We start from the raw sequence: 13627 nt of genomic DNA on the forward strand, positions 1-13627 counted from the left end.
CAAACACCTAAGGTAAAACACAGCAGTATGACTGGGAATGGGCCAACGGACAGGAGGGCATGTACTGGCCTGATGGCGCTATTGCTACTGCAATCGCTCCCTTCCATGATTCCATATTTACCCTTCGGATTGTTGTATTATGTGGTTAGCATACACAGGTGTGGGGGTGTGGTTGATAATGACGTGTCACTCATGCCAGATGAGTAGAGGATCTCTTTATCTACAGTGAGGGAAAAAAGTATTTGATCCCCTGCTGATTTTGTACGTTTGCCCACTGACAAAGAAATGATCAGTCTATAATTTTAATGGTATGTTTATTTGAACAGTGAGAGACAGAATAACAACAAAAAAATCCAGAAAAACGCATGTAAAAAATGTTATAAATTTATTTGCATTTTAATGAGGGAAATAAGTATGTGACCCCCTCTCAATCAGAAAGATTTCTGGCTCCCAGGTGTCTTTTATACAGGTAACGAGCTGAGATTAGGAGCACACTCTTAAAGGGAGTGCTCCTAATCTCAGCTTTTTACCTGTATAAAAGACACCTGTCCACAGAAGCAATCAATCAATCAGATTCCAAACCCTCCACCATGGCTAAGACCAAAGAGTTCTCCAAGGATGTCAGGGACAAGATTGTAGACCTACACAAGGCTGGAATGGGCTACAAGACCATCGCCAAGCAGCTTGGTGAGAAGGTGACAACAGTTGGTGCGATTATTCGCAAATGGAAGAAACACAAAATAACTGTCAATCTCCCTCGGCCTGGGGCTCCATGCAAGATCTCACCTCGTGGAGTTGCAATGATCATGAGAACGGTGAGGAATCAGCCCAGAACTACACGGGAGGATCTTGTCAATGATCTCAAGGCAGCTGGGACCATAGTCACCAAGAAAACAATTGGTAACACACTACGCCGTGAAGGACTGAAATCCTGCAGCGCCCGCAAGGTCCCCCTGCTCAAGAAAGCACCTATACAGGGCCGTCTGAAGTTTGCCAATGAACATCTGAATGATTCAGAGGAGAACTGGGTGAAAGTGTTGTGGTCAGATGAGACCAGAATCGAGCTCTTTGGCATCAACTCAACTCGCCGTGGTTGGAGGAGGAGGAATGCTGCCTATGACCCCAAGAACACCATCCCCACCGTCAAACATGGAGGTGGAACCATTATGCTTTGGGGGTGTTTTTCTGCTAAGGGGACAGGACAACTTCATCGCATCAAAGGGACGATGGACGGGGCCATGTACCGTCAAATCTTGGGTGAGAATCTCCTTCCCTCAGCCAGGGCATTGAAAATGGGTCGTGGATGGGTATTCCAGCATGACAATGACCCAAAACACACGGCCAAGGCAACAAAGGAGTGGCTCAAGAAGAAGCACATTAAGGTCCTGGAGTGGCCTAGCCAGTCTCCAGACCATAATCCCATAGAAAATCTGTGGATGGAGCTGAAGGTTCGAGTTGCCAAACGTCAGCCTCGAAACCTTAATGATTTGGAGAAGATCTGCAAAGAGGAGTGGGACTAAATCCCTCCTGAGATGTGTGCAAACCTGGTGGCCAACTACAAGAAACGTCTGACCTCTGTGATTGCCAACAAGGGTTTTGCCACCAAGTACTAAGTCATGTTTTGCAGAGGGGTCAAATACTTATTTCCCTCATTAAAATGCAAATACATTTATAACATTTTTGACGTGTTTTTCTGATTTTTGTTGTTGTTATTCTGTCTCTCACTGTTCAAATAAACCTACCATTAAAATGATAGACTGATCATGTCTTTGTCAGTGGGCAAACGTACAAAATCAGCAGGGGATCAAATACTTTTTTCCCTTACTGTATAAGCACTGAAGAAACTCACCGTAGCAGTACTGTACATTATTTAATTTAAAAGTGAAGAACAGCAAACACATATTCATTTTTGCTCAGGGGGAAATACATTTATACAACATGTTTATATAATATAAAGAAGAAAAGAAAAAAGTACGAAAAAAGTATGAAAACGTATGCACTCTGAATAAGAGCATCTGCTAAATGACAAAAATAGTAATAATTAAAGGACGTAACCACAACATTTTAGTCATTTAGCAGACACTCTTATCCAGAGCGACTTACAGGAGCAATTAGGGTTAAGTGCCTTGCTGAAGGGCACATCGACAGATTTTTCACCTAGTGGGCCGGGGATTAGAACCAGCGATCTTTCGGTTACTGGCACAACGCTCTTAACCACTAAGCTACCTGCCGCCCAGCTTGTGTCTTGAAGACAAACCCTCGGCAGCTGTGTTAAGTTAATATAGTATTACAGACTTTACATGCAATGTGTGAATAATACTTAAAGATGACACAATAATACTCAACAACTGAAACAGTGCTTGAAGAGGTCAGTAACAAATACAGAGATTTGATTGCGGTATACAGTGCAGACACAGTTTCTATACTTGTGAAGGATAGCTCTTTTGTCTGCTTGACATTGGTATCAGTTACATATTTAAAAATATTATTAACAGTCCAGATGTTTTGAATAAGGTATGCATGTCATGACAACAATTCCCTGAATTAAAACCAACATCAGTGGATAATAGCCCTGTTGTAACTAGTCAATGCAAAATAACCCAGCCATTTCCGGTGCATGTAGACTGGAAGGGGTGCAGGGAGAAGAAGAGGTAACAGCTTAGCGAATGCGCACACACCAACACACACACACACACACACACACACACTTCACCATCCTCAGCTAACCTGAGAGCAGAGCAGTGTCATCCAAGTAATGATTCACTCCAACATATCCTGTTGGAGGGGAGAAGGGAGAAGGAAGACACAATTAGATCTCTTATCACAGCAAAAACACCCACAAGCCCTGCAAAAATATATAGTAGGCTAGGCCTATGAAATAAATGGCCTGTCATGTTCCAATGTTTAGCAGCCAAGTACTGTCCATGCAGGTCAAATTACTATATTATAGCCTATGGTATAACTTAGGTGTTGCCATAACTTTTCTAGTCTCTAAAATGTTATTTTAAAATGCAAAACTGACCCAAGATCAGCGTCTAGGGGCAACTACACCACTATAGTGACAAGGAGGATGACAGAGACACAGGACCAGGTCCACCAACCTCATCAGAGTCCTCCCCCAGTGTATAGGGCTCGGGCCCCCTCCCATCCTCCTCCTCCTCCTCAGTCCCTCCTGACCCCTCAGCCTCCATCCGCCTCAGCACTGAGTATCTGTATGTGGCCTCACTGAAAAGAAAACACAGTTTAACGTTTACATTATTTATTATTCAGACTATGACTTAAGCAGTTCATTATGATAGTTACCTGGGCACTACACCTGATAAGCAAGTTTACTCATTGATGAAATAACATAAAACAAGCATAATTAACAACCTTGTGAAAGCAATCATAAATCCTTAAAAGGCTCCATTCATATTGACATGCAGCCAAGATCCAGAATACTGGACCTCCAGTCAGGCAACATGTTTGATGTTTCATGATATTAAGATCTATAATGATCTAAAATAGAAAGGCCAACACAGCTCTATTGATGATCCCTATCAATATCACAAATACCTGCGGGGAAAGCAGTATTTTCTGATTATAAAAACTGCAGCAAGAACTGCAGCCAATGTAACAAATATCACTGCTGCAATGACCCCCGGGTGCAGTCTTGCCTGTTGAACGACAAAGACAGAGATATGGAAATTAATCTGAGAAATTAGACCGCTTGTCACAAATATGATTGCCATTTAACCAAATGCCTAGGTGTGCGCATATGTACAACTGTCAACAACGATTATATTGACAGACATCGGATATGCTACAGCTACTTCACCTGTTGAGTTGACGACTTGGTGGGGGTGACACTTCTCATATCGATCCCATACCCGTCCTCCGATAACTTCTGGGATAAATATAAACTAGTGGTGGGTGTCTCACAAAGTGTTTGTTGAATAAAGAAAAGAAGAAAGACTTTTAAAACATTATAAACTATTTTTCTTGAAGTCATCGCCATTATTGTTTACTTCCTGGTTGGGTTTCTCACCTTTGTTTACGTAGAAACGAAAGGCTTTTCTGATTGGAGGTGGAATGCTTTATTTAGGGGCGTTCGAGAGGACAAGATTGTACAGGTAGGCTATATTGCATGATTGAGTTTTGCATGTTTCTTGAATGGGGAAAAGTACAAATTCCATGAAACACCTGCATAAATTGCAGGAATATGTTGGGGGAAAATGTGTCTAATAAAATGTGTCTAATATTAACATTTCATAAGCAGTGAAATCCACAGAAATATATAGCTCCATAGTAATAGAGTAATTGCGGGAAATATGAAGATCATCTATTTAAGTGCAGTCCTGATTTGTCTTGTAGGCCTTGTATAGACTAAGTCCAGGGGCAGATTGGCCATCTGGCAATTCTGGCAAATGCCAGATGGGCTGGTCAATTTTTTTGTTAGATGGGCTGGTTGAAATTGACACACACCAAAATATTTTTTGCTTGGACATGTTGTTAGATTAAACAACTTATTTCGTGAATAGGCCTACCTCAGTAGTCTATTTATTATACTTCTTAATATTAATAAAGCAGTATGAATTACTTTATAAGATTATTACTCATGATTTTGGTCTGACTAAATCATGGGCTGGTGCCACCAACTGTAAAAGTTAGGGGACATTTTTATTCTGGAGCCCTGTAATAGTAATTAACACTTAGTGTTGATTCAGGGGAACACATTTAACAGGCACTAATTTGCAATATAGCCTAAATCATTGGCTTTTATCATGTATAAGGCTTAAGCAGACAGGCAAGACAGACAGACAGAAAACAAGAAGAAGCACAGAGTGACAGCAGAGAAGATGCTGAGACAGATACGGCGAGTTGGCGCCGCACACAGTGATGTGGGATGGTGTGGATAAAATGCCAGGACCAAATTCTTCTCCCAGTCCGCCCCTGGCTAAGTCTAACCACTTAAATTGAACAAAGGACAAAAGAATGTTGAGCCAAGGATAAAACAAATACGTTTAATCACAAACATTTGTAGAGGACACACATGACACACACACTACTGAATACACTATACATTACAGAACCCTTCAAAAAGCCACTGTCTAAACAATTAATTACAAGAACATCCTCACCATTCCATATCAAATACAACCGAGGATGACAGAATGGTATAAATATTTTCTAAGGCTCATCAATAGTTCAGAAAAGCGTAATTAAGTAAAACAAAAAACATATATTTTGCCAGCAGTGAACAAGCCTGTTCTGTTCCTTTTCTACATTTTGCTAATCAAAAAGCTTGATGAATTAGGCCAGCTCATAGTATTTCCCAGACTGGGGATCAAAGTAGCAGTTAAGAGAGGGATCATAGAGCAGATTCAGATACTCCTCCTCATCCTCATCTCCTCCATTCACTGATCCATCAGCCCCTGAAACACAAACAAACAAATCAAATCAAATCAATTTGTATTTGTCACATGCGCCGAATACAACAGGTGTAGACCTTACAGTGAAATGCTTACTTACAAGCCCTTAACCAACAACACAGTTTTAAGAAAGAATAAAAAAATATATATATATATACACAGTGAGGGAAAAAAGTATTTGATCCCCTGCTGTTTTGTACGTTTGCCCACTGACAAAGAAATGATCAGTCTATAATTTTAATGGTAGGTTTATTTGAACAGTGAGACAGAATAACAACAAAAAAATCCAGAAAAACGCATGTCAAAAATGTTATAAATTTATTTGCATTTTAATGAGGGAAATAAGTATTTGACCCCCTCTCAATCAGAAAGATTTCTGGCTCCCAGGTGTCTTTTATACAGGTAACGAGCTGAGATTAGGAGCACACTCTTAAAGGGAGCTTGTTACCTGTATAAAAGACACCTGTCCACAGAGGCAATCAATCAATCAGATTCAAAACTCTCCACCATGGCCAAGACCAAAGAGCTCTCCAAGGATGTCAGGGATAAGATTGTAGACCTACACAAGGCTGGAATGGGCTACAAGACCATCGCCAAGCAGCTTGGTGAGAAGGTGACAACAGTTGGTGTGATTACTCGCAAATGGAAGAAACACAAAATAACTGTCAATCTCCCTCGGCCTGGGGCTCCATGCAAGATCTCACCTCGTGGAGTTGCAATGATCATGAGAACGGTGAGGAATCAGCCCAGAACTACACGGGAGGATCTTGTCAATGATCTCAAGGCAGCTGGGACCATAGTCACCAAGAAAACAATTGGTAACACACTACGCCGTGAAGGACTGAAACCCTGCAGCGCCCGCAAGGTCCCCCTGCTCTAGAAAGCACATATACAGGGCCGTCTGAAGTTTGCCAATGAACATCTGAATGATTCAGAGGAGAACTGGGTGAAAGTGTTGTGGTCAGATGAGACCAAAATGGAGCTCTTTGGCATCAACTCAACTCGCCGTGTTTGGAGGAGGAGGAATGCTGCCTATGACCCCAAGAACACCATCCCCACCGTCAAACATGGAGGTGGAAACATTATGTTTTGGGGGTGTTTTTCTGCTAAGGGGACAGGACAACTTCACCGCATCAAAGGGACGACGGACGGGGCCATGTACCGTCAAATCTTGGGTGAGAACCTCCTTCCCTCAGCCAGGGCATTGAAAATGGGTCGTGGATGGGTATTCCAGCATGACAATGACCCAAAACACACGGCCAAGGCAACAAAGGAGTGGCTCAAGAAGAATCACATTAAGATCCTGGAGTGGCCTAGCCAGTCTCCAGACCTTAATCCCATAGAAAATCTGTGTAGGGAGCTGAAGGTTCGAGTTGCCAAACGACAGCCTCGAAACCTTAATGACTTGGAGAAGATCTGCAAAGAGGAGTGGGACAAAATCCCTCCTGAGATGTGTGCAAACCTGGTGGCCAACTACAAGAAACGTCTGACCTCTGTGATTGCCAACAAGGGTTTTGCCACCAAGTACTAAGTCATGTTTTGCAGAGGGGTCAAATAATTATTTCCCTCATTAAAATGCAAATCAATTTATAACATTTTTGACATGTGTTTTTTTGGATTTTTTTGTTGTTATTCTGTCTCTCACTGTTCAAATAAACCTACCATTAAACTTATAGACTGATCATTTCTTTGTCAGTGGGAAAACGTACAAAATCAGCAGGGGATCAAATACCTTTTTCCCTCACTGTATATAAAAAAAATGGAAAAACAGGAGGAACATGCAGTCATGACATACCATAACATGCACATACACCAGGAGGGGTAGCCTGACCGGGACGTGAACCTGGCTCCCTACGACTATTTCATTTTCCAACACCTAAACCGGTTACATTAAGAGGACCACATTTTTATGTAGTTGGTCTTTTTTTTCAGAAGTGCCAAACCTTTTGATGAGATCGCAAAGGTGTTGTTTAGCTCGCTACAATATAAACAACCCCCCATATATAAATATACACAAAGTAGAAGTGTACAACTGAACCAGAGGAGGCTGGTGGGAGGCACTATAGGAGGACGGGCTCATTGTAATGGCTGGAATGGAATAAATTATACGGTATGGGCTGTAAAGCTATCGGGAATTTACCAACGTTTTGTAATTAACAGAAAATCGATGGCAATCTATCCTAACTTTGGTAATTTATACTTGAATAACTTTACAAAAATCTCTGTCCATATTGTCCATGAGTTTCTAGTGGATAGACCATATGGTTCAAGAGAAATAGCCTAATTAATTAAAAAGGCATCTAATCAACAATGGCATTATTTTCAATTAACTCTGCAACTCTTCCAACTATTGACTGTGTTCACAACTGCCACCAGTCTGACACCAAAATATTGACAACAAATACATACTGACATAGTAAAATAAAGAAAATGTGTAAAGAAAAATATAAAGGATATTTCATGCTGAAACCCTCTTATTAAACACCGATGGTATTCACTAAGTTGATGGTTTGTATTTAAGATAATGTTTTACAGCTTTGTCATTCTATTTTTTATTTTAAAATCATCTTATTTAATTATTTCATATATTTTACATGTGCTAAAGCCACATAGAGGGCCAGAGATTATTACAGACACCTGAAGTACCCAAAAGGGCCACTAGATGTATTGTGATAGATTACATAAAATCCTTGAAATATACCAAAATTCTGGTAGTTTACTGGTAAACTTAGAAAGTTTCCAATAATATACCCTCCTTTTGCAACCCTATATCAAACATATGGAAACCATGTTTGACTCTGTTCCATTTATTCATTTCCAGCCATTACAATGAGCCCATCCTCCTATAGCTCCTCCCACCAGCCTCCTTTGGACTGAACAAGCATTCTGATTTCCTCTTAGGAAATATTCCTCTTAGTGAGAACTGAACACGACCCTGTATGAACTGGAAGTACACGACTGAAGAGACTGCCAACACCAGACCTGCGCAGTGTAAGCCATGAATCTGTCCCCCTACTACCCTGTGAACAGAACTATTTAGTGGAATTAAATGGTTCCTGGGAGGCTGTAAGTGTCTGCTGATCTTGGGACCCAGGTGAATCTTAACTTCTCCTCGGCCATTTCAGACACTCTCCTCACATCAATCAGCACAGCCACGTTTAAGATCCTCATACCGCACAGACACATTATGAAAGCTGTTAAATAAAAAGGTGATGTAATTTCCAGCCCCTTGCTTTAAGTGCCATGATTTTAGCTGTTAAATTGACAGGCAGTTAGCTACTTAAAAAGGTAATGGAATGCTCTGGGAGGAACATTGTATCTAATTGGAAACTCCAATGGATGATAATGAAAACTAATTATAAGACACAATGTGTCAGAGGTTTAAAATTATGTTGTAAATTGAAAAGGTTTTGCCAATTAACCCCAGCAGGTGTGTCTTTGGAAGCACTGCCTTGTAACGAGACTGTCTCTGACCTATGGAGTCACAGGGAGAACAGAAAGCTGCAGCCTCCTGGGTTCTATAGCCCTAATTGGACCTAGTTTTATGGGTCTCCTCGCTCTGCCTCGTTTCCACGCTGTGTCTTCTTTAAGACAGCCTTAACATTTCAGCCTGCCTAACTTCGGACACCTGTGAAACCTTTCCATTAGCAGAATGTGACAGTAATGCCATTTCACAGGTTTCTGAAAATAATTTAAAACAATATGGATTCTATAGGCTTACGTGTGTGCATGTATGTGTGTGTGTGTGTGTGTGTGTGTGTGTGTGTGTGTGTGTGTACAGTATGTGTGTGTGTGGAGGTCAAGGAGTTTGGTGGTGGGGGTGTTGAGCCAAGCCTGTACCTCTGGTCGGGGGTCCCCTCCGATGGTCTCCTGTGCCCTCTGACCCTTTCCCTTTCTTTTGGCTAAGAGGAATAATGGGAGGGCTGAGGACATCCATCCATTCCCTAGAGGCAATAGGCATCAGAACACAGTAATCACTACAGAGATGCTATCAGGACTACAAAGACAATTAGGAAATTCATAATATTAGTTGAGGTGTACAGTATCTCACAAAAGTGAGTACACCCCTCACATTTTTGTAAATATTTGAGTATATCTTTTCATGTGACAACACTGAAGAAATGACACTTTTCTACAATGTAAAGTAGTGAGTGTACAGCTTGTATAACAGTGTACATTTGCTGTCCCCTCAAAATAACTCAACACACAGCCATTAATGTCTAAACCGTTGGCAACAAAAGTGAGTACACCCCTAAGTGAAAATGTCCAAATTGGGCCCAATTAGACATTTTCCCTCCCCGGTGTCATGTGACTCATTAGTGTTACAAGGTCTCAGGTGTGAATGGGGAGCAGGTGTGTTAAATGTGGTGTCATTGCTCTCACACTCCCTCATACTGGTCACTGGAAGTTCAACATGGCACCTCATGGCAAAGAACTCTCTGAGGATCTGAAAAAAAGAATTGTTGCTCTATATAAAGATGGCCTGGGCTATAAGAAGATTGCCAATACCCTGAAACTGAGCTGCAGCACGGTGGCCAAGACCATACAGCGGTTTAACAGGACAGGTTCCACTCAGAACAGGCCTCGCCATGGTCGACCAAAGAAGTTGAGTGCACGTGCTCAGCGTCATATCCAGAGGTTGTCTTTGGGAAATAGACGTATGAGTGCTGCCAGCATTGCTGCAGAGGTTGAAGGGGTGGGGGGTCAGCCTGTCAGTGCTCAGACCATACGCTGCACACTGGATCAAATTGGTCTGTATGGCTGTCGTCCCAGAAGGAAGCCTCTTCTAAAGATGATGCACAAGAAAGCCCACAAACAGTTTGCTGAAGACAATCTTGGTCTGATGAGACCAAGATAAACTTATTTGGTTATGATGGTGTCAAGCATGTGTGGCAGCAACCAGGTGAAGAGTACAAAGACAAGTGTGTCTTGCCTACAGTCAAGCATGGTGGTGGGAGTGTCATAGTCTGGGGCTGCATGAGTGCTGCCGGCACTGGGGAGCTACAGTTCATTGAGGGAACCATGAATGCCAACATGTACTGTGACATACTGAAGCAGAGCATGATCCCCTCCCTTCGGAGACTGGGCCGCAGGGCAGTATTCAAACATGATAACAACCCCAAACACACCTCCAAGACGACCACTGCCTTGCTAAAGAAGCTGAGGGTAAAGGTGATGGACTGGCCAAGCATGTCTCCAGACCTAAACCCTATTGAGCATCTGTGGGGCATCCTCAAACGGAAGGTGGAGGAGTGCAAGGTCTCTAACATCCACCAGCTCTGTGATGTCGTCATGGAGGAGTGGAAGAGGACTCCAGTGGCAACCTGTGAAGCTCTGGTGAACTCCATGCCCAAGAGGGTTAAGGCAGTGCTGGAAAATGATGGTGGCCACACAAAATATTGACATTTTGGGCCCAATTTGGACATTTTCACTTAGGGGTGTACTCACTTTTGTTGCCAGCAGTTTAGACATGAATGGCTGTGTGTTGTGTTATTTTGAGGGAACAGCAAATTTACACTGTTATACAAGCTGTACACTCACTACTTTACATTGTAGCAAAGTGTCATTTATTCAGTGTTGACACATGAAAAGATATACTCAAATATTTACAAAAATGTGAGGGGTGTACTCACTTTTGTGAGATACTGTAGGTCAATATCAACAATTTGTAAATAGTGGATAATGTCAAAAAAGGAGGCCAGTTTTAATTAATCAGGAAAATCCCATCGCTATTATCGAATTGAATTTTATTGGTCACATACACATATTTGGCAGATGTTTTTACGGGTGTAGTGAAATGCTTGTGTTCCTAGCGCCAACATTGCAGTAGTATCTAACAATTCACAACAATACACACATCTGAAAGTAAAAGAATGGAATTAAGAAATATATAAATATTAGGACAAGCAATGTCGGAGTGGCATTGACTAAAATACAGTAGAATAGAATACAGTATATACATATGAAATGAGTAAAGCAGTATGTAAACATTTTTAAAGTGAATAGTGTTCCAGGCGCTGTTGCGCCTTCTTCACCACACTGCCTGTGTGGGTGGACCATTTCAGATTGTCAGTGATGTGTACGCCGAGGAACTTGAAGCTTTTTACCTTCTCCACTGCAGTCCTGTCGATGTGGATAGGGGCGTGCTTCCTCCGCTGTTTCCTGAAGTCCACGATCAGCTCCTTCGTTTTGTTGACATTGAGGGAGAGGTTATTTTCCTGGCACCACTCCGCCAGGGCCCTCACATCCTCTCTGTAGGCTGTCTCGTCATTGTTGGTAATCAGGCCTACTACTGTTGTGTCGTCTGCAATCTTGATGATTGAGTTGGAGGCGTGCGTGGCCATGCAGTCATAGGTGAACAGGGAGTACATGAGGGGCTGAGCATGCCCCCTTGTGGGGCCCCTGTAAAGAGGATCAGCGAAGTGGAGGTGTTGTTTCCTACCTTCACCACCTGGGGCGGTCCGTCAAGAAGTCCAGGACCAGTTGCACAGGGCGGGGTTCAGACCCAGGGCCCCAAGCTTAATGATGAGCTTGGAGGGTACTATGGTGTTGAAGGCTGAGCTATAGTCAATGAACAGTATTCTGACATAGGTATTCCTCTTGTCCAGATGGGATAGGGCAGTGTGCAGTGCGATGGCGATTGCATCGTCTGTGGATCTATTGGGGCGGTAAGCAAATTGAAGTGGGTCTAGGGTGTCAGGCAAGGTAGAGGTGATTTGATCCTTAACTAGCCTCTCAAAGCACTTCATGATGACAGAAGTGAGTGCTATGGGGTGATAGTCATTTAGTTCAGTTACCTTTGATTTCTTGGGTACAGGAACAATGGTGGACATCTTGAACCAAGTGGGGACAGCAGACTGGGATAGGGAGAGACTGAATATGTCCGTAAACATTCCAGCCAGCTGGTCTGCGCATGCTCTGAGGATGCGGCTAGAGATGCCGTCTGGGTCGGCAGCCTAGCGAGGGTTAACACCCTTAAATGTCTTACTCATGTCGGTCACAGAGAAGGAGAGCCCACAGTCCTGGGGAGTGGGCTGCGTCGGTGGCACTGTGTTATCCTCAAAGCGGGCGAAGAAGGTGTTTAGCTTGTCCAGGAGCAAGATGTCAGTGTCCGATGTGGCTGGTTTTCCCTTTGTAATCCGTGATTGTCTGTAGACCCTACCACATACTTCTCGTGTCTGAGCCGTTGAATTGCGACTTTGTCTCTGTACTGACGTTTTGCCTGTTTGATTGCCTTACGGAGGGAATAACTACACTGTTTGTATTCAACCATATTCCCAGTCACCTTGCCATGGTTAAATGCGGTGGTTCGCGCTTTCAGTTTTGTGCGAATGCTACCATCTATCAACGGTTTCTGGTTTGGGTAGGTTTTAATAGTCACAGTGGGAATAACATCCCCTATACACTTCCTGATGAACTCAGTCACCGTGTCCGTGTATATTTCAATGTTATTCTCTGAGGCTACCCGGAACATATCCCAGTCCGCGTGATCAAAACAATCGTGAAGCATGGATTCTGATTGGTCAGACCAGCGTTGAATAGTCCTTAGCACGGGTACTTCCTGTTTTAGTTTATGCCTATAGGAAGGGAGGAGGAAAATGGAGTTGTGATCTGATTTGCCGAAGGGAGGGCGGGGGAGGGCCTTGTAGGCATCCCAGAAGGGGGAGTAACAGTGGTTGAGCGTTTTAGCAGTGCGAGTACTACAGGTAATGTGTTGATAGAACTTCGGTAGCGTTTTCCTCAAATTTGCTTTGTTAAAATCCCCAGCTACAATAAATGCGGCCTCAGGACATGTCGTTTCTAATTTGCACAAAGTCCAGTGTAGTTCCTTAAGGGCCGTCGTGGTATTGGCTTGAGGGGGGACATACACAGTAGTGACTATAACCAAAGATAATTCTCTTGGGATGTAATACGGTCGGCATTTGATTGTGAGGTATTCTAGGTCGGTTGAACAAAAGGACTTGAGTTTTTATACATTATCACAATCACACCATGAGTAGTTAATCATACACCACTGCCATTCTTCTTCCCGGAGAGTTCTTTATTCCTGTCTGCACGATGTACTGAGAACCCAGCTGGCTGTATGGACGAAGACAGTATATCCAGAGAGAGCCATGATTCCGTGAAACAGAGTATGTTACAGTCCCTGATTTCTCTCTGGAAGGAGATCCTCGCCCTGAGCTCGTCTACTTTATTGTCCAGAAACTGAACATTAG

General features: G+C 42.8%; 1 protein-coding gene across 1 annotated transcript in view; it reads right to left on the reverse strand.

The window, feature by feature from the left end:
• Window positions 1-5292: 5292 nt before the first annotated feature.
• cfap20dc (CFAP20 domain containing) overlaps window positions 5293-13627 on the reverse strand; it is a gene marked incomplete at both ends in the record, with an annotated part of 66341 nt that continues 58006 nt past the window's right edge. Inside the window, 2 exons of the mRNA XM_084172809.1 lie at window positions 5293-5414; window positions 9252-9355. Coding sequence (XP_084028935.1) covers window positions 5293-5414; window positions 9252-9355 — 226 coding nt within the window. The remainder of the gene's footprint in view (window positions 5415-9251; window positions 9356-13627) is intronic.

Source organism: Coregonus lavaretus, assembly GCF_964263955.1.
Source record: "Coregonus lavaretus genome assembly, chromosome: 12".
In the NCBI taxonomy this organism is placed as follows: domain Eukaryota; kingdom Metazoa; phylum Chordata; class Actinopteri; order Salmoniformes; family Salmonidae; genus Coregonus; species Coregonus lavaretus.